The sequence below is a fragment of the Archocentrus centrarchus genome, chromosome 8 (assembly GCF_007364275.1).
Source record: "Archocentrus centrarchus isolate MPI-CPG fArcCen1 chromosome 8, fArcCen1, whole genome shotgun sequence".
In the NCBI taxonomy this organism is placed as follows: Eukaryota; Metazoa; Chordata; class Actinopteri; order Cichliformes; family Cichlidae; genus Archocentrus; species Archocentrus centrarchus.
The window spans coordinates 22,256,147-22,284,054 of NC_044353.1; the positions used below are offsets into that span (position 1 = coordinate 22,256,147).

The window sequence follows — 27,908 nt, forward strand, 5'->3', positions numbered from 1 at the left end:
TTTTTCCCCTTAAAATTAGGACTTAAAATGTTTGTTTGCACAACGTAGTTACATTGTATTGGGACATAACGGACACTAGATGGGGATATTGTGCAAATACAGCCAAAAGGGTGAATTGCGCTGCATATTGATTGCATTGGTACATAATGAACACTAGATGGGGGGTTTTGACAAGGCTGACTCACAGCAAAAAAGCCCTTAGTAAATCCCCTCACCCAACCCCCCTTTATTTTAAGGTGTAATATGACATAGTGTGATTTATTTCAACATAAGCATAAACTTTAAAAAAAATTAAATTAAATCTGTCTCTCAGTCAATATTCAACTGAGCTTCCCTGAATACTCTCAATGTATTGCCGTAGGCAATTACTGATAGCTACACACAAAAATACAGTAAAATTTAAAATGATAAATTCACAATAACACTCTAGAGCCGTTTGATCGAGCCTTATAGCGCACAGGAACAGGCAAGAACGGATTCTTTATTCAGTAGTCAGTCGTAATAAACTCCATTTCCCACACTGCATTGCTGCGCAGCCGCTACTTGTCACTGCTGTCGCTCCCTGCCTGTGTGTGTGTGCCCGCGGTGAACTGGTCCAGCATCCCTGCACAGGCAATGGGGCAAATATAGATGTAAAAAAAAATGTATATCAATTGAAAATATGTAATCGTGGAATACTTCTTTGGCACTGGCAGCTTGCGATGAGGGAAAGGGGAAAATGGCAGATTGGAATTTGTGTTGCACCTCTGTGGAGAATGGAGATATGTATTGAGAGAAATAATGCGGAATATTTCCCCTCGTAGGTGTTAACGCAGAAAATACAAGATGAAGAAGCAATTCAATCGGATGCGACAGCTCGCCAACCAAACGGTGGGAAGGTAAGGAAACCTTTTCCGTGCGCTATTGTCGCGACTGACCAAGTCAAAGAGGGGAGAAACCCCCGCATGGCCCCAGTTAGATGTGAATTACATGTGTGCAAACAGGAATTCATTCTTTTATTTGTGCTTTTGTTCTGTTGTTGTTCTTTTTTACCGATTTACTGGAGGAAATGTACACAGCATGTTTAAAACGCCCTAAGTGTTCTATGCGTAATACCAAGTGGAATAGGCTACCGCATAGGCAGCGTGTAGGCGCAGTGCCCCAGTAGCTACAACCTGCCCACGGAAATATGTTAAATATAGAAAACCCCCAACACGGACCATCATACAGTGACGAGTTTTTAATGACATGATATGAGTATTATCAATGGAGTTTGACAAATAGGATATTGCGAAGTTATGTCGTGATTAAAATAGACTCCTGTCACCGAACCTGTCGATAGGTGAACGTGATGCAGACGGATGCAGTATGGGCTGCGACGTGAGGGAAAATGAGAAAAAAGAGGCGCAATGTTTTTATTACGCAGTAATATCAGCTGTGAGGAGGGAAGCACCTCTCAGGCGTGAGCGATCAAGTCAGTGAATTCCTGAAGGTCGTGATCCGCATCTGTCTGATGCGTTTTAAGAATTATTTATACCACTCTAAATAGATGGCTTTATCATTCATCATAGGTCCTAAAAATATCTAAATGAGGGGTTTCTGCACACCTCTACCTATCCAGTTTTCTTTCACGTTTTTGCCCTGAACCTGAATGGCTCTGAAATCCATTCTTGACGATGGGAATAGATTTCAGAGCCTGTGACATTTTACACCGGTCCAGTGGGCTTATGAGTCTTCCCCCACCCACTGTGTTAAGGGAGAGCAGCTTGTCAAGCAGCGCTGGGCCAGAAGGTGTTCTCTGCTCAGTAAGGGGGGGGATTAAGACCAGGACGTGTAGGTCATTATTATTACAATGCCCTCAGAAGAGATGGTGTGTGTGTGTGTGTGTGTGTGTGTGTGTGTGTGTGTGTGTGTGTGTGTGTGTGTGTGTGTGTGTGTGTGTGTGTGTGTGTGTGTGTGTGTGTGTTTTTTTTTTTTTTTTTTGAGCAAGGGGGCGGGGTGTCTATTTGTGCTATCATTTTCGTTTTCCCCATGGGTCATACTGCTTTTTATCCCCCTAGCCGCAGTCTTTTTTTGTAATAATGTCTTCTTCTAGTGACTCAGAGTGTTTGTGTGTGTGGGTGTGATTCTGGATATGTGTGTGGGCAAGCAGGTTGGAGGCCTTCAGATGGCCAGAGAAGATATGGCACTTTTCCTTTCATGCATTTGTGCTGCACTTATACAGTTTATTTGACGCGGGTGGCGCAAGTGATTCTGGTTTAAGTGGAAAATTTTCTCACATTGCTGTTTTTTCTGGAGCTGTCTAAGAGTGGCACCATGTTAAGTTGGTCTGCCTGTACGACAGTGATAATGAGCAACATAATTCTCTCTGAACAGCCCTGCTGGCTTATTAATCATAACCATGGTTCACAACAAGATCTGACACTTTCAAACCCCCAAATCAAGGTGTAATCAGACATTTGAGCTTTGAATTAAGACAAAAAGTAATGGATCGACCCTGTGGTAACCTTGTCAATGATTGGCTATGTCATGTGGGCATAGATGGCAAGACTGCCCAAGGTTTCTTCAGTACAGAAAAGAACCATATGATTACAGCTACATTATTTTTTCAATTCAAATGACCATCAAATGTTTTTGTCTCTAGAAAAGAGTAACATGTACGTGTCTCCATTCAGTAAATATGTCTGAATTTCTCCCCCATTGATAATTTGAAGGATTTGAAGAAGTGTAAAGAGGTGCTGAGGCATGGTTCATCTGAGGAGCTATATTTACAGCTCTTTCTTATATTGGACCATGTAGCGTAAGTGTTCCTTGATATTACCACCAAGTCATGCATGTATATATTATGTTTGGATCCATGTGTTCTTGCACCTACGGGCCGTAGAGTGTTAATGTGGGATCAGTGGGCGGACAAGTGTGTACAAAAACTGAAAGTGTAAATGAATTATGCTTAATGTAAGCGTTCACACAAGACCATAACATTTTGCTTTCAACATTGCTCTTGAACTTCTCTTTTTCTGCAAGCAAGATACTGTACTGCAATATGTTAAGTGAAATGGAGTTACTTTAGATTTACCCTTGAGCTGTCTTTTAATTCTACTGGTTTTGTTCTCTGAGTCACTTTATAGGAAGGAATAAAGTAGTAAAACAGGAAAAACAGAGGCTTTAGATTAACTGTTCTGCTGACTCAAGCTGTAACTATCTTCAGACTGGAGCAGGGTTTCTCTGTGGGTACGGCCTTTGTCCATCCTGAGCCTCAGTGGTCTCTTTGGATTTGATAATATCAGTGATGTGTCCTGTTACCAAGAATATCCAGACTAAAATTTTATTATTTAGAAGCAAGATTCAATACAAAACATGCAGTTTAGTGTATTTAGCACATGTGTGTCTTTATTATGAGAAAATAAATGAGCTATTATACACAACAGACTTTTAATGTACTCATCTCTTTTTTTTTTTTTTTTTTGCATATATTAGCTTATCTGTAATTGCAAGTCTTTCTGCATTGACATTCTTTTTTTTCCGGTGGATAATGAAGGGCTTCTTTGGGGGTTGCTGTTCAGGTGTGCTGTGTCAGCATCCCTCTGACTTTCCAAGGCTGCTGCTGCTGCTTCTGCTTCTGCTTCTGCTGCAGCCTGCCTGGGTGAGATCCATGTCATGTGATCACCAGCTTGACCAATTACCTCTGTGGAGCAAAAAGGGTGTGCAGCCATGCATACTTTAGAGCTAAAAGAAATGTGTTATGGTACAGTGGGAGAGACCTGAAGTATTATTTTTGGAAGTTCACCTTTAATAGAGACCTCAGTCTCCGTGAAATGTCTGCTGTACTTTATTATTTGCATTTTTCTAAAAAAAGACATTCTAATTTTTTTTGTGTGCCCTCTGAAGAAGCGAGCAAAGATTATATTGGTTCAGCCAGCTCCCACCCTTCATTTCTCTTGACCTATTTTTCTATTCCCAACTCACTGTCCTATCTAGGTCTAGGACAGACTGGTAAAAGATTCCATGATACAAGCATGAGAAAGAATATGTTTTGCTATACAATAACATTTATTCGGATGAAAACGCAGAATTGTCTCCTTCGCTAACACACCCACATTCCATCTTTGCACTCTGCTTCTGTCACCTTTGTAATGTTCACAAATACCACTGTGATAGATGCCTTCTTCTTGTGCCTTTTAGGGCATCTCTAGCTCACCAATCCACAATGCAATTATCTGAAAATGGCAGTCATTTGTGGGCTCCATGTGTTCTCTTTCTTGCAGTGTCTCTTACTCTGTTTCTATTTCATTTCTTAGGCAGTAGGAGAATGCATTAGTGTTAAGCATGCAGGTGGCCTCTTTACAGATTGTGGGTGTGTAAAATGTCCATACAGAAAATTTGTCACACTTGTATGTCTCAGATCATTAAACAAATTTTGATATTAGACAAAGATAACTTGATTAAGTTCAAAATGCAGTTTTTAAATGATTTCATTTATTAAGGGAAGAAAATATCTAAACCTACCTGGCCATATGTGAAACAGTAATGTAACATGTTGGTGGTAGTGTGATCGTCTGGGGCTGCTTTGCTGTTTCACTACCTGGATGATTTGCTGTAATTGAAGGAACCATGAATTCTGCTCTCTACCAGAAAATCCTAAAGGAGAATGTCCAGCCATCAGTTCATGCCCTGAAGCTCAAGCGCACTTGAGTTATACAGCAGGACAATATTTCACTGCAGTTCAATAAAGTTGTATTTATAAAGCATCAAATCACAACAACAGTTGCCTCAGTGTGTTTTATATTGTAAGGTAAAGACCCTACAATAATACAGAGAAAACCTCAACAATCAGACGACCCCCCTTATGAACAAGCACTTGGCAACAGTGAGAAGGAAAAACTTCCTTTTAACAGGAAGAAAACTCCGGCAGAACTGGAATGACAGAAAATCTATTTCTCAGGGAGAACTGGCTCAGGGAGGGGCAGCCATCTGCCACGACTGGTTGAGGGTGAAGGGAGGGAGACAGGAAAAAAGACACACTGTGGAAAAGAACAAGAGAATAATAATAATGATGATTAAATGCAGAGTGGTGTGTAAACACATAGAGAGGAAAAAGACCGTAACTAAGGGAGGGTTCAGGGTCTCCTGATCGAGCCCTAACTAAAAGTTTTATCAAAAGGAAAGTTTTAAGCCTAATCTTAAAGTAGAGAGGGTGTCTGTCTCCTGAATCCAAACTGGGAGCTGGTTCCACAGAAGAGGGGCCTGAAAGGTTTTGCTTCCCATTCTGCTTTTAAATGCCTTAAGAACCTTAGGGAAATGATCCAAAACATGCCAGCAAGTCCACTTCTGAATAGCTCAGAAAAATGTTTTGGAGTGGGCTAGTCAAAGCCCAAATCTCATTGAGATGCTTTGGCATGACCTTAAACAGGCCGTTTATGCTCGAAAGCTCTCCAATGTGGCCGAATTCAAACGATTCTGCAAAGATGAGTGGACTAAAACTCCTCCATAGGGACGTGAAAGACTCATTACCAGTTATCGCAACATTTGATTGTTGTTTTTACTGCCAAGACTTGTACAACCAGTTTTAGGGGGCAATTACTTTTTCACACAGGGGCAGATAGGCTTGGACTTTTCAACCATTTTCTTTTTCCCTTAATAAATGAAATAATCATTAAAGCAGCATTCTATATTTATTCTGGTTATCTTTGTCTAATCTAATCTATATCTTTGTCTGAAATATGCAAATGTGGCAAATATGCACTGTATATACACTGATGCAAAGGAACGGGCAGAAATAGCTCTGAGCACTAATATGTAGTTGACCATATTAATGTTGTAAACAAATTGCTGTTAGCATGAGAAGTAGATGTCTGTGCCTGTTTTTAAATTCAGTGCAAAATTAACACATCTACACCTCTTGGTGAGAATGCGTGCCAGACTCTAAAAGAGCATATGGCTGCTGACAGGTAACATGAGATGTGGTGAGTAACTTGTTGCATGAAAATGCAGCATGGCCCCTCCTCCCCGGTATATCTGCCTCCTCTAGCCTTGACTTTCTGGTAGAAATCTCAGAGCAAGTTGCATTCACAACTTGAGTGACTGCTCTTTTTCTTTGTTTATGGTTTCTAGCTGAACATGGAAGGGCATTGTGGTATTATGAAGTATTATGAATCGAGGCATCAATAGTCAGATGTGAATCATTAGTCATGTTCTAGATCATGCAAGAGCTGTTGCTGAATAAGTGTCTCATGCCATCCCGTGGTAATATGCAAGGTCAATGTTGATAACCCTCCCATATCCCCCATCAGTGCCTTTCAGAGACAGCATACTACAGGGTATGATAGAGATAAAGAGCCTTTGTCAAGGGGCCATTTTGGCCATCAAAAGAGAGATGATGTAATATCAGACAGAAGCACTGTTTCTCCCTCTCCATGTCACTGGTGTCGATTCACTCAAAAGACTAACCCCCTTAAAGAGCCCCCGTATTATTAAAGGTCCATTAAAAAACTCAGTGCAGGTTTTTTTTTTTAAAAATGTAATTGTGAAAAAAACAACACAGCATAAAATTTTTTTTCAAGATGACTGCTTAATCTCATCAGATTCAGATTCTCCCCTGCAGTTTTATTTTTGTTATGTCCCTATTGACCCGGCGCTTAAAAAAGTGATCATGCACACAGCAGGGGTGGCAAACACAGAGTAACTCACATGATAATTATAGTATCACAGCAACTTTGTGATATATCAGAAGACAATTATCTCTGCTACATAATGAGATCTGTGTGACTGAAGAAATAAATTTGCCCTAAATTGGCAAAAAAATAGGAATTGTGCATTTATTTACTGTACTGTAGTGTGTGTGTGTGTGTGTGTGTGTGTGTGTGTGACATTTTTGTTCATTCCAGTAATGTGCCAGTTGAGTTAATTGGATCTCTGATTTGCTTTCCACCACCATCCATCATTTCCCCTTGTGAATCTCTTCTTCATTTCAATTTCCGTTCACATTACCCTCATTTATCTGAGAAGCCCCACCATCAAGAGTCATAAAACAGTAACTGTGTAAAAGCGAAAATGTTGGAGAAGTTGTTTAGAGCTCCTGCATGTTTTGATAAGAACATTAACATATTGAACTAGAAGGGCACTCAGTAGAGCGCATACCTCACCCACCCCAAATTTGGCATTGTGCCGATAATAACGCTACAATAGATACCACCCAGTCTTGTCATACTCCATCAGGTTCAGCTATATTTTGGTGTTTATTGCATGTTACTGCCTTTATTTCTTACTCTATAGGAATGAAGCATTTTTTTGATCCTATAATTTTCAGCATTATATCCGGACTCCTCCTTCAATCATGAATAAACTTTGCTATGACAGAACTTATGGTCATATTGCACCTTAATGTTTTTCAGAGGATTCTCATTTATCCTCATAAGGTTAGATGAAAATATGTGAATATTGTCCCTATCTCACATTGGTAAAAAATCCTTTTACAAAATCCTGGATCCAGATGGTGATCTGGATCACCACCAAAATTTAATCAATTGTTCTTTGTACCACCGCCAGCAAGTCCAGAAATGTTCATGGAAATCTGTTCATTATTTTCCAAGTTATCCTGCTAAGAGGCAAACAGACAGACAGACCAACGCGACCGAAAACATAACCTCCCTCCACCTCTTGGTGGGTGTGGAAACCAGTGAATCAATGACTGCATTCCAAGAGAAAGGACTAGAACAATATTGATGTATCAGTATTTTGGCACAGTGTGTCAGAGTGTTGGGGTGTTGGGGTCTGTTGCTCATGATATCATCTCCAAAAGGAAGACACCACAGGTTATAACTGAAATGCAGAGTCACATGTAATTCAAAATGTGAGGTATACAAATAGGAGACAGGGCATAAAGAGGATTTCGCATAAAAGATACTCTTGCTCTTGACAAACAATCAAATATCAGTGTGAAGTACCACAGTCTTTAGGCACAAACATTTTTGATTATTATCAGGCTAAATTTGTGATGATACCACTGTACATACAGCTCTCTAGTTACTAGAGAACTGTATGTACTAGAGTCTAGTGTGTAATTCTTAGTATTAAGTAGCTACAAATGAACTGGACAAGCTTGGCATTGTTATAAAGTAACTATGCATTCAGTTAAGGAGACAGGTGACTCCCTGTCAGCATGCCCACTTCCGTCCATTCAAGAATGTCAGTAGGCTCAAAACAGGAAGCACTAATCCACTAACAACAACTTCCTGTGCTGTTTACTCTCTTTTTCTTTGCTGTTTGACCATAAAAGATCATTCTCTATCTCCTTTTCTTTGTGCACAGCAAATATAAAGTATGTCCTTTGCTTTGGTTGCCTAGAAACACTCATTTAGTATTAGCTGTTTCATCGCATTCGTTTGGCTTTGCCCGCCCACATGTTAGATTTCCAAAAACAGTGGAGAAATTTATAGCTTTAACAACGAAAGGTGGCGTGTGGCAGGATTTTCATTTACAAGTAAAGGATTGTTTTGATCTTTGTTGCTTTGTCTTGGTTTATTATCTACTTGCATTTGAAGCCATTTAGCTGCTCTGTGTGTGTGTGTGTGTGTGTGTGTGTGTGTGTGTGTGTGTGTGTGTGTGTGTGTGTGTGTGTGTGTGTGTGTGTGTGTGTGTGTGTGTGTGTGTGTGTGTGTGTGTGTATGTTTGGGAAGATGACAAGTGTAAAAACACAGTTAAGTCACGTTGTCGAGCGCCTTTTTGGGGAAATGATTCAGTTCACCATGAATAAAGTTATTAGAGATAACTCAGTGCTTGTGTTTCCAGTGAAACGTTACTGAATGCTGCAGGCTCCCTCTCTCTCATTCACACCCTCTCTGGACATGTGTGTGTTTTGTGTGTATATGTGCATGCTTGTGTGCATATATGTGCTCACAGTTGCATACTTGACAGAACTGTGACCTAGTTTAGTGGACATCTACAGTAAGTGGGTTTTTCTGTTTTAGTAACCTTGCATCCCATCACCATTTGAGGAGAAACCAACTGGGCCTCTAGATGCACGACGACGCAGGTCTAGAGAAAACAAAAAGCCTTCAATGGAGAAATATTCAGGGAGCATCTCAAGCATAAACACCGTTGTGTGTTTTTGTGTGTCATTGCTTGTGTGTATGTATGTGACCGACTGTGGATCTCATGCCAGTGCTCCAGGCTGTGCAGTGCCCTGCTGAGGCCCAGGGCCACCATTCTGCTTCACTACCCTCCTCTAGCAGTTCAAGACCTAGCATCCAATGTAGCTCTTCCAGGGCTCAGAGTGAGGGCCTTTGTTAGCCAGGCTAGCAGTGTGAGCAAACCAGATAATGACCATTTTCTCTTTGTTCAGCTGAAGCTCAGATGGACTCAGATTCAGCAACAGCCAACAATTGGCTTGTAGACTATGGATGCTACTTTATTCACATTTTGATTATGTCAGAATGGATTATTCATGCTTTCATAAACCATACACAGTGCTAGGGGGCTAACGATGCAGCTGTCCAACATTAACATAACTTGAGATAGAAATATACAGCTGCACAGTTAATGTTTTAACTGCAGTTTAATACAAATACTGTGACTTATAAATTCTAAAGACTGTGGGAAAACATGCACAGCAACACTGCAAAGATGTCCTAAAAAAAAGTCTCAGACCTTTCTTCATGTCAACCTCTTGGTAATGCTGTTACCAGATGTAGAAAGACTGTTTTTCATTCTGGCAGCTAATCATCTTGCGCAAATATTGTATCAACTCGTTCATCTTCGTCTCTCTCTGGGGTCATTCATGTTTGCATTGCTCAGATTTGAAGTCCTTTTCACCAGTGTATCATTTTGCATGTGTTTGGTCTGAAAGCTTATGAAAAATGTCTGCATTTTGACTTTACTTCATTATCCTGCACATTTTTAAACTTCTGTGCCGGTGTTTGTATTGAGTCATCAGCAGCTCCAGGTAAAGGAATGCCTGCATAGTGGCAGATGGTTGGCATAAACCTGGCAAAGTTTCCCTTTCTCTCCATGAGCATACCACCCACAAGGCTGCCAGCTCTCCCACATCTTTACTTTCCTCCCAGGTTTCACTTTGCACAATATTTGCTGAGAAGAATATCTCTCCTCACCTCCAAACTGTCCCTGATGCTAGCCTTACATCAGGTCCTGTAGGGCCAAGGAACTTCAGTACCCCTCCCAGTTTTCATGCCTTGACAATGCTACTTTTTTTCTCTGTGTCTTCACAGGCAGATTATGTGTGATGCTGCTTTCCTAAGAGGAAATGCCACTCTCTAAAAACAAACAAACTCATAGAACAAGACAGTGCTGCCTTTGAAGATAGGCTCCAATCTGTTTGATGTCTAGGTCGTAATAGCAACACTGGATGTGGTCCTTGATGATGTTAGATGTCTATGCTTTAAATTGTGATTGCCTCATTTAATTCACTGTTGAATTGCAGAGCTTCTACCTATTCTCGGCATGTAATATAGTCTTGCAAGGGGAGCGGTTGTATAAACCATGGCATTTCAGAGCTTTTTAGTGCGGTGGAGTGTTTCAGCAGAACTGTGCCAAACTTTAGTGTACTGCTTGGGTTATTTTTGTCCCCCTTTGTCATGTAATCTGCAATCTGCGATCACACTTATCCTTATAAATCACGCCAGAAATCTCTCGCTTTGTTATCATTCTGTCGCTCTCTCTTAGGCATGCACACACACATTTCCTGTATTTTTCCTCCTAGCTCAGTGAGTAGAGCAGTTTTCCAAGAGGCTGGCTGTGATTAGATCCACTGGTACATGATTTGACCCAGTTCCCATGGCTCCATGCTCACATTTTTTTTTCTCTCTGTGGCTGGAGATGCTAATAGCTGAATATTTCAGCTTTCCGTTGTTGGTGACAATGCATGGGACGTGTGTATGCATCTGCATGTCAACGTTAGACACATTTTAGTCAATTTGTATTCTGCCACTTTTTAACAATAGTTAGCTGTTATGTTGTGTGTCTTTTCATACATGAAAAGAGCATTTTGGTAATTTATTTTCCCCTATGTCGTGAGAAATAGAGCACAAACCAAGGTCCTTTTTAATTCTCTTTGTCAAGATAAATTCTGATTCATTATTTGCAGTTGGCATTTGCATGGTTTGGGCACAATCACAGGAAGAGGCTGTTCATACAGGAAGGGAAGTCCCAAGTAACTATGCATGCTGCTGGGGATCTGAAGGTGCCTCATTTTAGGAGGTCAGACGGTCTGCCCAATCCCCTTCTCTTAACAGCAAGTACATGTTATCCTCCACAATTAGGTATTCCTGATAAATCAGATTGTTTGTAAATTTCAGGCATCCAAGTTTGGTTGGGGTGGAATTCAGTAGTACAGTAGCACCAAAAAGATGTACAATATATTTGCTCTTAGGAGACAATTTGGCCATTTTATCTTTTCTTGTAGGATCATAAAAAGCATGCTAAGCTATCTGGGAAATGTCCCTGCTGACTAAAGTCTGAGCTGACACCATATATTTGGAATATCCAGTGGTTTGCTCTTTTCTGAGCTAATGGCTCTTTCACTTCTCCAGAAGAGTAGTTTTATCTGCTCCATCTGCTCTGCAGCTCTGCCTTTTCCGTCAGTCTTTGGCTCAGTCCCCATCTGCTGGATTTCAAGTAGGATGTGATGCTTCTCAGTGGGAATTAACACATTTAAATAAGTGGCTTTAATGTGATATTGTGATGTATTGTTGAAGATGATGACTCATAGAGACAGCCTCGCAAACACTTGCATTCATGCACACACTCACCCACAAAAACCAAGGAGACAGGTGTGTGCATGTGGCCTACAAATCTTTGCGAATTGCCACATTGATAATGTACAAAAATACGTCTTCTGTATCCAGATCATTTTGGGAAAGACACGCAAGACTTGTGAAGTATGCTAAATAATTTAAAACTGACCTGACACATCATCATGAACTTAAAAGCTTAGCATGTGTGATGTTATTTCTCCTGTTATCAGAAGATGTGTGAATTAATGATGGGATCATTGTGGCAGGTGCTATGTGTGTATATGGAAGTGTCAAGATGCTACCTACCTTTTACAGTAATGTTTTATTTGTCCTGACAGCATCGATTCTTATATCTGTCCTTATATACTGTAAAAACAGCCAGATGCAATGTTGCTTCTGTGCAGTCTAAAAATACTAATATCAGCTAAAATTTAAGTTGCCTCTAATGTTGGATATTGGTTTTTGTGTTTTTTTTTTGTTTGTTTGTTTTTTTTGCTTTTTATCTTTACAGGGCAGAAAAAACAGAGGTGCTGAATGAAGACCTCTTACAGGTGAGCTGTAGTATGAGAGTGTGCGTGCAAGTATGTGAAGAAAATCAGTACAATCATTGCACCTGTGAATAGCAATGAATCGTCCTGTAATAAATTGGCAAATATAAATATCCATCATAAAACCACAATGCAGAACAATACCTTAATGGGACCAATGCTCTTAATCTACCCCTCCTTTTTTGATATTTTGCTTCCAAGGATCCAGACACTTTTCATTTTTTAAGTGCTCTTTAGCAATAGTTTTCCAGGCTTTCTGAGGTCTTCCAAAGTTTTTCTTTGGACATTTGCTTTTTTTTCATTTATTTTCAATCCACTCCTTGTACCTGACCATTTTTAGAGGAATGTGTTTTTTTTTTTCTTGAGTTGAATCAGCCAAAGATAAGACAGAGAATGGTTTAAGGAAGCGGCATAAAACTGTATATTTGCACCAACAAAGTGCTTGCTGAAAAGCTATTAGCTGAAAACTTGGCATGTCTCAGCATGGTGTGCAGTGCATCATTAAAAAATTGAGGGAACTAGACAAGTGAAGGACACAAAAAGAAAAAAGAGGCAGACCAAACAGCAAATGAACAATATCTCAAAGTCATGTCCTTGCAAAATAGGAAAAATCCAGCAAAGACCTGACAGAAGACCTGTGCATCTCTGCACAGCCTGCACCTGGGGTCTTGCCTTGTGTGGCTGGCAGATGCCGCTTTTGTCGATCTTGTGTTTAGCGCTTGTTCCTGTGTTGCCATGATTAGTGCATCTGTGTTATCATCCAGGCCAGCTTTTGTCCAGACATTGGTAGGATTTTTCAGTATCAGCCACTTCTTCTATCTGCCGGTGGTGCATGCCGTGAGAGGCCTGTCCTTCCGTGATGGTTCCTGATCTTGCTCTTCTTCTTTCTTGGGTTTCTGCTAGCCTGAGGCATTCACAAAGCACATGATCAGTTGTGGCCATCTTTCTGATGTACTCACAGATCTTTGGAGTTTCATCTAGGAAAGTGGTTGTGACACTCACTAATCCTCGTCCACCTTCCTTCTGCTTAGCATATGGTCTCACTGTACTGAATTTGGGGTGAAACCCTCCCATGCATGGTAAGGAGGTTTATTTTTCTTGACAATCAGTGGCTTCTATCTCCTCCTTTGGCCAGCTTATTATCCCAGCAGGGTATCTGATGACCAGTAGGGTATGGGTGTTCATTGCCCAGACCTTGCTCTTCCCATTCAGTTGACTCCTCAGTACTTTCCTTACTCTCTGCAGGTATTTGGCAGTTGCAGCTTTCCTAGCAGCTTCTTCGTGGTTCCCATTAGCCTGTGGAATTCCAAGGTACTTGTAGCTGTCCTCAGTGTCTGTAATGTCTCCTTCATAAATCCCACACTTGATGGTGACTTGTGCAACTGAAACTTGAAGTTGGCCGCTAGTGTTGTTCTCCAAATATTGTTCCCCTGCCACTGAGAGTACACCTTGGATGGTTCAGTGGAGAACATCTTGTTTATTCTCCTGGCTTCTTTATCTCTGGTAAACCTCCTAAAGCGGTTAGCCAAGGCGGTGCTTGACAGGTTCTAAGGCCTCAGGTGCGGGCAGCTTGTTGTACTTCTTAGGCACTCCTTTCTTCATCACATCCTTCTGCAGCTCTGATAGCTGGCTAACTTCCCTCCATGCTGCCTTGAGCTTAGCCTCTAGTCTTCTTTTCCATGGAGGGTTCTGTTCCTTGTGGCTGTTCATCTTGTAGCCAAGCATCTCAAGGATCACTGTTGCCATGGTATAGATCAGCTGATTGTTTTCAATGATGGTCACAGTAGGAACTGTCCGTAGTGCTGCATGTACATCTACTAGTAGACTTTCAGAGGGTACTTCATGTAGTCTTGGTAATTGGCAACAGAGGCAGAGGTACATTATAAAAATATATAATTTCTATAATGTACTTTGTATAATTTACTTTACTATAATTTAGAAGTAAAGAAGTATAATTTTCCTCATTGTAAATATACATGTTTACTGTCAATATGTACCATGAAGAGGGAGCAGCTGCTGATTCCTGATGCTGCCTTAAAGGTGACAGATGTGTTGCATCTGTGATGTGATATTCATGTTGTCTGCGTGTACTCTTCCAGGTGGAAAAGCGTCTGGATCTGGTCAAGCAGGTGACACACAGTACTCACAAGAAGCTGACTGCCTGCCTGCAGGGTCAGCAGGGGACTGATATGGAGAAGAGATCTGTAAAGTCACCTTCTGTGAGTACTGGTGTCAGTCTCTCTGGCAACTGATGGAAGAGACATTACCAAGAGTGTGTGTGTAACATTTTTTTCTCTGTACCATCAGAAAAAATTACCACTTACTATCCTGGCACAATGCATGGAAGAAGGGGCTGCAGTGTTGGGGGAAGACTCTCTCCTAGGGTAAGTAACTGCTCAGAGCCCTGTGCTTAAATCGCACACATACACACACAGGCTCATCTTTAATTACTGATCTGGCTGTTGAATTCTTCTCTGTCCTTATTATCCTTGTTTGCATTTTAATTGTATTTGATTGCGTGTGACTTTGCACTTGGCTATCACCAAACAGAAAGATGCTGAAACTGTGTGGAGAGACGGAGGAGAAGCTGGCCCAGGAACTCATTCAGTTTGAGTACCAGATAGAGAGAGATGTGGTGGAGCCTCTTTATGTCCTTGCTGAGGTGAACTGACATTACTATTATTTAATGCACCAATTAAAAGCTGCATGTTGGCATTTTTATTTACATTGTTAATAGCAGAAAATTACAAGTACAACATGTTCCTCATTTACATAAAATGTCTTCATATCAACTCCTTGGATTTTTTTTTCAGGTGGACATTCCCAACATCCAGAAACAGAGGAAGCACTTAGCTAAACTTGTCTTGGACATGGACTCAGCACGAACAAGGTGAACAGTGCTCACATTGAAGAGCGAGGCTACAACTCGCTCTTGGTAATATATTGTTAAAATAAAAAAACTGAAATGTCTAAAGCGGTGTCTATTATTTCATTTGCCCATAGATATCAACAGTCATCTAAGTCATCCAGTCACCCAAGCACTCTGCAGCCCGGCGCCAAGTCTGAGTCCCTAAGAGAGGAAATGGAGGAGACAGCCAATCGGATGGAGATTTGTAGAGTGAGTCACCAATCGGTGATACTTGTATATCATGCCCTCCCCCATCTACTTTTGCTCTACTCTTTCATTTATAACACTTCTACATGAATTAGACACAAATGGACCACAGTCATAGGATGATAATAAAATTATATGTATGACATTAGTGAGATCATTTCCTTAAGATGCTTTTTCTTTAAATTTTTTTTCAGGATCAGTTGTCAGCAGATATGTACAATTTCGTGGCCAAAGAAATAGACTATGCAAACTACTTCCAGACAGTAAGTAAAGCATATCATCAAATCAGCAATGCCACTGGAAAAATAGTATCGCTTTTATACCATTAAAATACACTGATCAGCCACAACATTAAATCTAGGACCTACACAACTTCTTGATATTGTGTAGGTCCCATTCATGGTTTCACTTCTAACTTGTTGGGGCACAGACCCAGGATCTCTGTCAGTGTCCTGCAGTGTCTGGCGTTGTGACATTTAAAGTGGACCCTTTGAGTTCATGGATCAGGCTTGTCCTGGCACATCCTGTGGGTGCTTGACCAGATTAGGACCCTAGGAGGTTTGGTCAGGTCAATGCCTTGGCGTCTTTGTTGTATTCCTTAGACCATTCCCGAGCAGGTTTTGTTATTTGTGCATTGTCCTGCTATTTGAGGCCACTGCCTTCAGGACGCGCCATTGCCTGAAGTGGTGGGTGTGCTTGGTGTGCTGCAGCGAGTGCTACGTGCCAGTGAATGAATGAATGAGATGATCAGTTTTATTCACTTAGTTCACCGGTGTTTTTAATGTTGCGGCTGATCAGAAATTTTTGGGGGCATTTGAGCGCGGGTCACAGTAGACACTGAAGATGAGCTTATAATCGTACCAACCTAATTGTTTGCTGTAATTATGTTATATTTTATTTTCCCCTGCTCTCCTCTGTAGCTTATAGAAACACAGGCAGAATATCACAGGAAGTCATTAGAGATTCTTCATAGTGTCCTACCCCAGATTAAAGCTCACCAAGGTGAGTCATACGCTGTGTCTAGTGTGTGTGTGTGTGTGTGTGTGTGTGTGTGTGTGTGTGTGTGTGTGTGTGTGTGTGTGTGTGTGTGTGTGTGTTGAGATCTGCTCCATTGCTGTGCCTGAAGCAATACCAAGATGATCAGCAAAGAATAAACTAATAGCCCTGGCAAGTTACATAACAATGTAATTAAGGAACAGTTATGCACCTTGATATTTAATTAATGGTTAAATTGCAATTGCCAGACAAAACAGTGGGTGTATAGGGTTGTTGGCATCCACGTGTGATTCTGGGTACTGTTTTGTGTCACAGAGGCGTGGGTGGAGAAGCCATCATTTGGCAAGTCTCTGGAGGAACACCTGAGTATAAGTGGGAGAGAGATTGCCTTCCCCATCGAAGCCTGTGTCACCATGTTGCTAGAGTGCGGCATGCAAGAGGAGGTAGAAGGAACGCACACATGCATATATCACTTTTGCATTTTAGGTGTTCTTATTTTTGTTTTATTTTGTTTCTTGCATACAGGCCAGTCTGCATATTTCATATGTAATGTAAACATTCAATATCAGCATTATGTCCCTCTTTTCAGATACACACTTTGTGTTAGATCTGATAATTATACAAGATTCTGTGTTTCCTGTGTGGGGGTTGTAGGGCCTCTTTAGAGTGGCTCCCTCAGCCTCCAAGCTGAAGAAGCTGAAAGCCTCTCTGGATTGTGGAGTTCTTGATGTGCAGGAATACTCCTCCGATCCACACGCCATCGCAGGTGAACTACGCCCACATAAATGCATCGTTCAAAGCCCATTTCCATAACAACAATCCCAACTCTCTGTAATTGTTAGAGGGCAAATTGTAAACAGCCAATTATTTTAACTCTGGGATTGAAAGATCATTTGTAAAAAGCTAAAGTATTTGCAATCGTTCTGGATATAATGTAGTTTACAAATGTGGTTCTTTTGAAAAATTCTTACTAAACTGTCTTTATTGCCATCAGCATTATCTTCCCAAGAGCCTTCTGTTCAGATACTGCTGTCCATTTCACATATTAGCATGAAATGTCTGTGTTGAGCTATCTGATTTTGGCAGATGCACTAGCTATGAGGGCCTGCTAGAGGGAGGTAGAGATATGGAGCATGGCCTCATCAGTAGAGAGAAAACAACCCTCCACTTCTTTCAAAGAGCTGCCCAGTTTTTACGCTCTCCTTCTTTCTTATCCCGCAGGGGCCCTGAAATCATATCTCCGTGAGCTCCCAGAGCCATTGATGACCACTGAACTTTACGATGAATGGATTCAAGCCTCTAAGTGAGTCGCTGTAGTCTTAAAAGTATTTTCTCAAATTATGCCATTGGCAGTGATTAAAAATAGAAAGCAGTCCAACATGTTCATACAGGGACTCCAACTGTCAAAAGAAAAATGGTGGCATTTATAAAGAAGTGGAGCAACAGTACACTGTAATGATTTTATATTTCTCCAGCATTCAAGACATGGACAAGAGACTACAAGCACTAATGGCGACATGTGAAAAACTCCCCACAGACAACTTAAACAATTTCAGGTCAGTTTCTTTCCCTGATTCAATGTAACCCTACTAACCACAAACAAAAAGATCAGGAAAACAAAAAGGACATCGAGAAAATATGCTGAAACAAATTATTCAAAACTGGACCACTGAAATCCTTTCACTCCTACTAATATCTACTCAACTTGTGCCACCTACAGGAAATAATGGTAACAGCAGGATCATCAATTTCAGAAGTCCAGATATCACTGACAAGGAAATTACTGTAATTTCTTTGCAGCACTGATAGTTGTACCGGCTGTAGGCAATAACTTAAACAGTTTTACAGTCTTGCTCGCTGCCTGCATGTGGCAAGTCTGGTACTGGTGCTATTTTGGGGGGTTTTGGGTTTTTTTTTTTCACTTTCCAAAACAGGAGACGGTAATGGTGGAGATGTCACACCTAAGAAAAAATAATGGGTTACAATTTTAAAATGCACAATTGTATCCAATCCTACAGATATCTGATCAAATTCTTAGCCAAGCTGAGTGAGTATCAGGATGCAAACAAGATGACTCCTGGTAACATGGCTATTGTCCTTGGACCAAACTTGCTCTGGACACTCAATGAACCGTATGTATTCTTAACTAGCAGCTAATACTTTTACTTAATATTGCATGCTTTGGATTTAAACTAATGATGGAGTGATCACGCTGTAGCTCACTCGTCTGTTTTTTCCAGGAACATGACAGAGATGATGACCACCGTGTCGCTGCAGATTGTTGGCATCATTGAGCCCATCATCCAGCATGCTGACTGGTTCTTCCCTGGAGGTGGGGATTACACACTATGTATGTAAAATTGTGGTATTTGAGATGGTTAAGAAAATCCCTTAGAACAAAAATGTGTCCAGTTTCATTCAAAGAACACAGCTTTGCATCTTTTAATTGTGCAAACATGTCAGAAATCATATGCTTCCGGGTGCCCCCCCCCCCCCCCCCCCCCCCCCCCCCCCCCCCCCCCCCCCCCCCCCCCCCCCCCCCCCCCCCCCCCCAGCCTTATCTAATATGATTATAATCTTTTAATCCAGTCTATTCCTTTCACACCTCAAACAAACACACAAAATACACCATACAGAGATACCGCAAAACTGTCTGTGACACTTGACACTGGACAATGGCACTATGCATCGTAAGCAAACTTAAGGCCTGTGTCCATGTCACGCTTCTCAGAATTAACAGGACCACACATGTTCCATCTTTCTTCAGAAACACACTGTAATGATACATTTCCCAGGGCAACAAACAAATTAATATGCAGAGTTCAACTAGAACTTACAGCATTGTGCAGCATTGGAAACAGCAACTTTGTCTAGATATGCTCTTTTGAAACAATCCCTTAAACCATTTTTCCAGATTTGCAGCATACTACCATGTTATGCACTTAGATTTAAAGCACAATTCAATGCTGATGTCACAGCATGTGACACAAACTGCAAACTGTTTGGCTTGATTGGCTGTTCACTGTTTTATTGATCTCCAGTACCACTTTGTGTGGACAAACCCTTGATTTTGCAAGCTATGCACATCCAATGGGACAATCTCATTGGCTTAAGTAGTTTTTAATTTGCCCATCATTTGTGCATGATTAATGCAGACTGCTATTCACTAAAAAACAAAAAGCTTTTGATATGACATTTAGTGCTGTATTGTTGTATGGCTTAATCTTCAGGGAAAAAAATTGTACCTATTTTGGTTCATACTATAATTCCAATTCTTAAAACTGGTTGTAGTTTTCTTGATTAGTTGTGTATACACAAAACACACACAATTATAAACATTACTGTAAATATAACAGACTACATTCTGATGATGTGTCTGCTTCTGCTTCAGAGATTGAGTTCAACTTGACAGGCAGCTACGGAAGCCCGATCCACACCAACCACAACTCCAACTACAGCTCTATGCCCTCACCAGACATGGACCAATCCGATCGCAAGCAGCAGCACGATCAGAGCCGCCGCCCACTGAGTGTCGCCACTGACAACATGATGCTGGAGTTTTACAAGAAAGATGGGTATGATGCCAAGTGCTCACTAGTGCTGCCCACCTCTCACTCTCCTTCCATCTCTCTCTTTCCACCCACGCCTCTTCTCAGGCAACTGATACTGAATTCTTATATTTAAGGAGAGAATTAAAAGTTTTCACAGATCCTCTAATCTAAAGCTTTCATTCCTGTGAGTCAGAAGCCCTCATAAGCAGCACAGAAATCAGTATTCTACTGCATATCTTATCTCATAGTAATGCATACAGCTGTACCACTTTATTATCAGGATTCATCAAGAGAAGCCTGAAAACTGCCCTCATTTGAATATTTGGGGCTGAATATGTTTGAATGGCATGGTCTCTATGGCAACAGGTCTCTGATGGAGAGCTGCTGGTTACCTTTTTTTTTTTTCTAAGGAAATGTTTCTCCAATGCTATGTTCCCATCCTCCCACACCCAGCTCCTTCTTCACAGTCTGGCTAGCACGTCACCTGGCCTGACTCATTCATCGGGCCGGTGGAAAATCACTGGAGGAATTAGAACCAAAACCTTGAACAAAACTCTATAATCACACTAAAGGCATCAGTCTAAATTTGTGGAAGCAGCTATTCAATATGGGGGTGGTGGACAGAAAATAGGTTTTATCCATTTCAAGTAATGAGCAGCTTGGAAAAAGAATCTGCTCCGAGCTTTTCTAAGACTAAAAAGGTTTAACTGGACAAACTGGACAAAGCAGCCCTCTAAATGGCATTCAGCATATTAGTACACACTGGTAACATGGCCTGAATTCCTCTCACAATCTCCCTCTACTCTTGATCTCATCTCCCTGCCATGATCATAGCTCCCTATCAAATCTTAAACATATTGTGAACCTTGTCTGCATTACTTATGACCTCATGTCACTTTTGCCTCTCTTTTCCCTACTAATGCAGCATTAGGAAGATACAAAGGTACTGTATCATTCCTTTTTCACTTCCCCCACTTCTTTCCTCCATTCATCTCACAGGGGTTTGATATTGCTATACATGACTCTCTACATTTGTTTGTCTCCAGTATGGGCGTCAGGGTTATGGATACCTCCTGGGTGTCTCGTAAGGGTTCGTCCACGCTGGCACGCAAGGCTTCCTCCACTCCTCCAGGCATGCAAGGCCCCGGCTCTCCCGGAGACGTCCTCATCCCCGAGCAGCCCGGAGAACTCGTCATCTCTCCCTCTGCCACTCCTCCACTTGGAGAAAGGGTCTGGTAAGTCACAGTGGAGACCCTGGCCCTCGCTTCTCCATCCACCAGTGTTCATTTTTATTGTTATCGTCACCATCACATCATCTTGCACTGGTTCTTGGCTGTTGATCATGCTTCCATTCATATGCAATGCCGCCATCTTCTTTTTGGTGTATCTCCCTCGATTGTGGTCAAGTCTCATTCTGTTATTAATTTGTTTTCACACGTCGCACATTTCTTGAATTGTCCTTGTGCCCATTTGTCAAGTCACTGTGGGTAAAAGTCAAAATTCAAAAAACTATCTGAAGAATTTTAGTCCTAATACTGTATAAACAAGTTTTGTTTATCTACGTGGCACTAAGCTTCAACCTGCTAGTTGTTGCAAGCATGCTAATATATCCAATATCCCATTGTTTGTGGCTGGCTTTCTCAGCTTTGGTCGTGAATTATTATTTTTTCTGTTGACACACAAGACTGATTTCACAATTTCTTTGGTATCATTATCACAGTTAAGCACATGAGTAATCACCTCATGGTCACTGGCTCTGCCTGTGTGGCAGGCGAGAGATATTATGGCTTCTGGCTTGGCTGTCTTTCCCCTCATCTCCTGTGGCTCTTTCAGCCTTTGAAAGGGTTTTGTGTCTGTTTCACACTGCCCTGGGCTGACTGCAGGACCTGCGATACAAACAAGTCATATAGGATTAGGGCGGGTAGGGTTTCCACATCCAGCAGTGAGGAGATTTTCAGTCATCAACTCAACTTGATATTGAAAGCTGCAGACCAGCACTTTGGTTCCAGAGAAGGATCCTCACAGCTCTATGCAGTGTGCAGACACAAGGTGATCACAGAGGGAGTCCTACACACTGTATTATTTTTCTTTCGCAATGAAACTTAATTTTCTTTTCTATTCTTTGTGCTTGTCTTTGCTGACTGTGTGCCCACTGCCCACCGCAAGATGCAGTATTATTTTTTTAATCCTCCTGTTTTTTGGCTTCGAGATGCCTAACACACTAACACACCCTAATCATCCAAACAGCTTCTCCTATATCGCTCCAGTGCGTTTCCCTGTTCAGTCAATAGAGCTGTTTCTTTTGTGCTGTCTATTCTCTTATAATCTACAGCTCAGACAACGTGTCGCCCAATCGGCCGGACACCTCTCATGCCCACCCGCCCCCAGGGGATGACCGTCCACCCCCCCCTTACCCCATTTCTATGTGCCATACCACACCCCACCACTTCTATCCCAAACCCCCACCCTGCGCTCGCCCTGTGGCAACCAGGTCCAGAGTCCCAGCCCCCTGGCTCACCCCCACCCCCGGTGCGCTGGTCTGGCTTCACCCCCCCTGCCCCACCCCCTTCCTCCTCTTCTTCCTCCTCCTCCTCTTCACTTGACATCAATTCGAACCCCAAACCTAGCTGTCCTTCACTTCCCCAAACACAGCCCACCTGGTGACATGTCGCATGCCCTCATGCAAGACACTAATGCTTCGCCACTCTACATCAAAACCCCCTTGGTACTAACCCGTCATGACCAGAGCCTTGGCAACCCCCCTAGCCTCCCTTCATCTGTGCCCCCCGCCCCCGCCGTGGGCTGCCTGTCCATGTGCCCGAGAGAGAGGACCCCCCAGGCTGACTAGGTAAATACAACACACGCCTGGCCACAATGGATGCATCACAGAGTGGCAGCTATATTCTCCTTTAGCTTGCTGGCTCATATTTTCCTTTGGCTTTTTTTTTTTTTTTACCTCCCCCGTCAAATTGTATATCTCTGTAACATACAGGTTGTCTCGGGATGCCTGTCAGCTGGGTTGTCCAGCAACCAAGGATGTTACTGGCTTACATAGCACTCAGTTTGATGCTGTTATTGAGTAGACAATAAATACATGAGGAATGGCTTTGAACTAGAATAAAAAATGTATTTATTGTCAAGTCTGCAGCAGTTTTCTACCAATCAGCACATGGAAAACCTCTTGTTTTTATGAAAGGATTTTTGAGATTAGTAAAATAGTAACCCTAACAGTGCAGTACCTCCGGCTGGACCCAAAGTGCTGAGTTTTACAGTTTGTCTCTGATAGTATTTTGACTCAGAAGCCTTTGGTGTTACTACCACAGTGTGAATCATTACAGCAGTCAGAGCAAGCTTGCTTTTTAATGCCTCTTCTTGTGATTTAGAAAGTTGATGACCTGCATTCAGATGTCTTGTTGTATAACTCAAAGGAATGGCAGTTATTTAGATGTTATATAACTTTAAATGTCACTTCTACTATGCTCCAAAATGGGTGTGTTTCTTTTGTTTGGGGGGGTTTGGGGGGGGGGGGGGGGGTACACGAGTCATATTTTTAAAAAAAGTTTAATTTAAAATGTAATCAGTTATGTTTACTTGTTCTTTCAGTTAGATTTTTTTCCAATTAATTTCACTCTACTGCGTACGTTTATGCATTCAGTGAAGAGTTTGTCAGTCGTATCTAGTTGCATGAAGTGTCTGTCATCTATTTTCAGTGTATCTTCACTGTCCAAAGAAGCATTTAATCTGTATTCACACTCTGTTGTTTTCTAAAACTGGAAAAAAGTTCTAAAACACACACACACACACACACAATTTACACAATTGCTTATCAAGCACAATATCCCCAGTTCATTGCTGGGAGGAGCCAGAAATCCTCTGGGGGTTGCATCTGGTGTAAAAATCTGCCAAATCATTTTTTTTTTCAAGAGGATACTTCATCATCTTTAATGTAGTGCAAATGTGTGGAAACATTTGCACCTATCCAGAATTATGTGTACTAAATTTGTGTAAATCTGTTTAAAAATACCAGGGGTTTAGATGTTGAACTTCTCCCCTTGACTTCAGAAAACTTGGCAATGTTGGTAGCAGTGGAAACAGTCGTAAAGGATGGTGATGGTGGTGGTAGTAGCTATAAGTAGTGTACACGCAACCAGTCCAAAACACTTACTGTTCATAAACATACTGTCTGATACTGTTCACACATTAATATTCACCTGTCCTTTTCAGTCATTGAAGAGTAAAGAGCTTTCCCCTGTAACTGGACACAAAGCCATCCAGGTTGCAGGTCCAACAGTACCTCCCAGCAGTAGCCCTCAAAGCAGCAGCCAGTCTCCCCACTCCACAGAGCACAGTCCACACACCCTGCGCAAAGGTCAGTACCTCTCTCAATCTGAGCTTTCACTGACTGACGTTCCAAAGTTTAAACATCTTTTGTTCATATTTCCACAGGAAACTAATTTGACTATTGTGTGTGTTCCCAGGTTCCAAGAAGTTGGCCCCTGTGCCTCCTAAGGTCCCTTACGGCCAGTCTGGAGGGATGTCTGACCAGTCCACAGGTCAGCCGTCACCAGTCAGCTTGTCTCCTACACCTCTAGCACCCCTTCCCCTTATGGATTGACCTGTCCTTCAGGTCAAGTACCACCGTCCTCCCCTGGGCAGACCCCACTGGGTACACCCCACTCTCTTTCATCCCCACCTTCCCTGACGGGGACACTCACCAAGTCGAGGCCTGCCCCTAAGCCCAGGCAGAGACCCAGCCTGCCCCCTCCTCAGCCACCCACAGCCCCACCGGGGCTCACAGGCCCACCTGTGGCCCCAGTTCCTCAGCCCATGGAGCAGGGCCTCCTGGATGGACTGTCTCCTGGGGAGAGCATGTCTACAGGTAAACATCAGCCCTTGGCAACAACACCCCCACCGCCACCACCACAGGTGGGGCTGCAGCGGCCCTCTCTCAGACTCGCTGTGGCTCTGTCCAATGGAGACGGTGGACGAGTGTAGGACTCTATAGAACCTGTCACTCTAGACATACCTGTCCCCTTTGCTGACTGGTCCCAAATAAATGTCTGAATGAAAACAAGTTGCCTTTTAGACACAGATGCCTGAGAATGATAAAATGTAAATATTAGCATTTTTTTTGTGCTACTGTAGTAAACAAATCTCCTGACCAATGTATTCATTGCTTGTGTTATGTGATGATGTTTCTGGGTAACGTGTGGAAACATCAGAGAAGCATAGCTCGTCCTGCTTGTATGGAAGTTGCCATTAGATTCATCATGTGCTCTCTGTTTATCTGTGTTACCCAGACCCCCACTTGGCAGAGGTAGGTCAGAGGCGTACACAGTTCACACCAGTCTAGTGTCTCTTATTGTGTAGCAGGAGTGGAAACCCAGCCAGGCAAACCCCACGTTAAAGCTACATTATGATGTTCTCAAAATGAGGTGCTCTGTTAATATATACCAGTGATCCTGTCACTTTGTTATATTTATCATTCTCTTGTTCCCCCTGCTACTATTGTGTACTTTGCAGCTGTGTGAGGCCAGGGATTCAGTGTGGGCTAAGTGTGAGGGGGACTTTTAGGGTAAGCCAGACCGCCCCCGCCCCATAAACTCCATCTCACTGCCTGGCCTCGTACTGTGGATGCCTCTGGGGTCTCCTGCAGCCTGCCTCAAACATACCCACCTGTAACACTCAATCAGAATCCCTGTCCCTTTTTAGCAGGTTAGCTGTAGTTTCTTTGCACTTCAACTAATAATGCATGGCTTAAGGACTTCCCAGAGTGCATCACACTGCGCTCACATTGCAGACACCATTGCTTACAACGGTTTCATCCTAAAGCCCCTTCCTTTTGTTCCCCATTCCCAGCCCTATGCTGGCAGACATCTCCAACACCCCTGCCACTAGTATCAGGGGGGCAACAGGTAACCCCCACTCCTCCTTTGGCAGGTTCATCGCTTTTTATAACCTCTGCTTCCTCTTATTACACTGCCACACTCCATCTCATTCCTACACAGGAGTAGTCATCAGTCTCTGTTTGGACCTGCCGCTTCCATTAAATGGAGCAGCACATAAGAGTATCTGTATTTACAGCAAATACTATTTACAGTCCTCTGGAGATCTCCATTGTTACTTTAAGCCCACTTGGTGTCTTGGTGCCATTTTTTTCCAGAGAGTTCCACACACATCTTGTTGCCTCCTTGTTGTTTATCTGTCCACTGTTGTAAACATGTAATTGTCACTGTGCAGTCTTTTTGATTTGTTATTGTATTTTATCTGACAACATATCTGTTCTTCCTGTCTCAAAAGACACAAAAGGCTGTGACATACTACCACTAGTCTCTAGCAAGTTTGTTGATGTAATTAGCACCATGCTGACAACATCCCTGTGAATCTGAAGCACATGTAATCTACTGATTCCTTCAGTCATATGCCACTTACCATGAGTTCAGACTCAAAACAATTAATATTATTTCTGCTCTCTTTCATTTTTACACTCCATTTTCATCATCATATGCCCTCTCCTCCTCTTCCTGGTGCTCATCGTCACCATTTCCACTATTCTGCTCACCATACTCACCTTTCCCATCCTCACAATTAGATATCTTCAATTATGAAATCCCCTCCATCAATGTCAATCTGGACAGCCTCATCGATGAGTTCAGCGGTGCCCCCTGCAGGAGGTCCATGGCAGTGACAGATCCAGAGGGGGATGCTGTGCCTGAGGAGGAGCCCCAGAGTACCACTCTATGACCTATCACCCTTAGGCATCATTTACCAGCACCCCTATGGTTGTACATAGTCTTAACTGTCTCCGCCAAGGTCCGATGGAAACTGGCCTCACCAGTGCCAACCAGAAAATGAACCCTCTCTCACATCTGCTACAGGCTGCAAAGAAACTCAACTTTTCCAACTGCTTGCTAGTAAATCAATGTGACTGCTACTACAAAAAAATTAAAAATAAAAAAAAAAAAAAAACACCAAAATGCCATAGTGGAGGAACAGTTGCCTTTAGGAGGAAAGACTGGAAAATAGATGAGTATTGCATTAAAAGATTTTATTTCTTTTTATAGCTTTGCTTTGTTGTTAATGCAGTGGTCTGTATTTTGTGTTTTCAAATTTATTTTTGCCTTATTAGAACATGCAATCAAATTGCAATATGATATTTGCAAGTTGTACAACATTTGGTTAGGGGAAACTCAGAGACTGAAACGGTTAGGAGCAAAGCCCATCCTCAGGGTGAAATAGAAACACGGAGTGAGAGCGTAGTCTGGTTATATTGCTCACAGGGTATTCAAGCTTTGTGCACATTAGGAATATGCTGAGCCCTAGAGACAGGCTTTGCATGCCAGAGAAAACATTTAATGTTTTTTCTTAGTGTCACTCCCCATCTTTACTTCCCCTCTTCTGTCACAATTGCCGTTTTCTGTCTGAAACTTACCTTTAGGTGAACTCACTTTAACTCACTTTATACCAGCACAGTATGAGAAGAATGTTATTGTAATTCAAGTTTTTGTACTTGCATCCCTTATTTATTTAGGAAGAAAGCACCACGATGTGTTTGCATGACAAGCCAATATGAGCGACCTGCTTCTGATCAAGGGCCTGAGAATGGCAGTGCTTTATTTTGTGCGAGTGTTACTGTTGTTGTTCACACTGAAAAGTAACCCAGGACCCCCCACCCCTGTGCTGTAACAGTTTGATGATATGGATGGATGATACACTGCCTTTAGGTTCGTATGTCTTTCTCTCTTAACTTTGTTTCAAGTGCTTCAGGTTCAGTGACCTTTTACCCCTTGTGTAAATACAAAGACTGTACATAAACTAATGTATATAAGCTGAGAGGAAAAGTATATGTAAAGTGCATATCTTGAATATATAATAATGATATATGTGCTGATATCTATTGTGTAGAAAATGTAATGATTAAAAATTTGATGTTATTTTTGTCCCAACACACAATGAACAGGTTTACTGTAGA

General features: G+C 42.0%; 1 protein-coding gene across 1 annotated transcript; it reads left to right on the forward strand.

Moving 5' to 3' along the window:
- Positions 1 to 585: 585 nt before the first annotated feature.
- arhgap44a (Rho GTPase activating protein 44a) lies at positions 586 to 27,893 on the forward strand. The gene is given in 25 exon segments (XM_030736174.1): positions 586 to 878; positions 12,238 to 12,277; positions 14,374 to 14,493; positions 14,582 to 14,658; positions 14,825 to 14,936; positions 15,088 to 15,164; positions 15,278 to 15,392; positions 15,584 to 15,652; positions 16,310 to 16,391; positions 16,701 to 16,828; positions 17,040 to 17,151; positions 17,607 to 17,688; positions 17,861 to 17,941; positions 18,404 to 18,517; positions 18,626 to 18,717; positions 19,777 to 19,960; positions 20,862 to 20,879; positions 20,983 to 21,171; positions 22,269 to 22,422; positions 22,424 to 22,567; positions 22,569 to 22,784; positions 24,161 to 24,305; positions 24,415 to 24,522; positions 24,525 to 24,815; positions 26,529 to 27,893. Coding segments are annotated over 25 exon segments (2,955 nt in total). The 5' UTR covers positions 586 to 825; the 3' UTR covers positions 26,681 to 27,893.
- Positions 27,894 to 27,908: the final 15 nt, after the last annotated feature.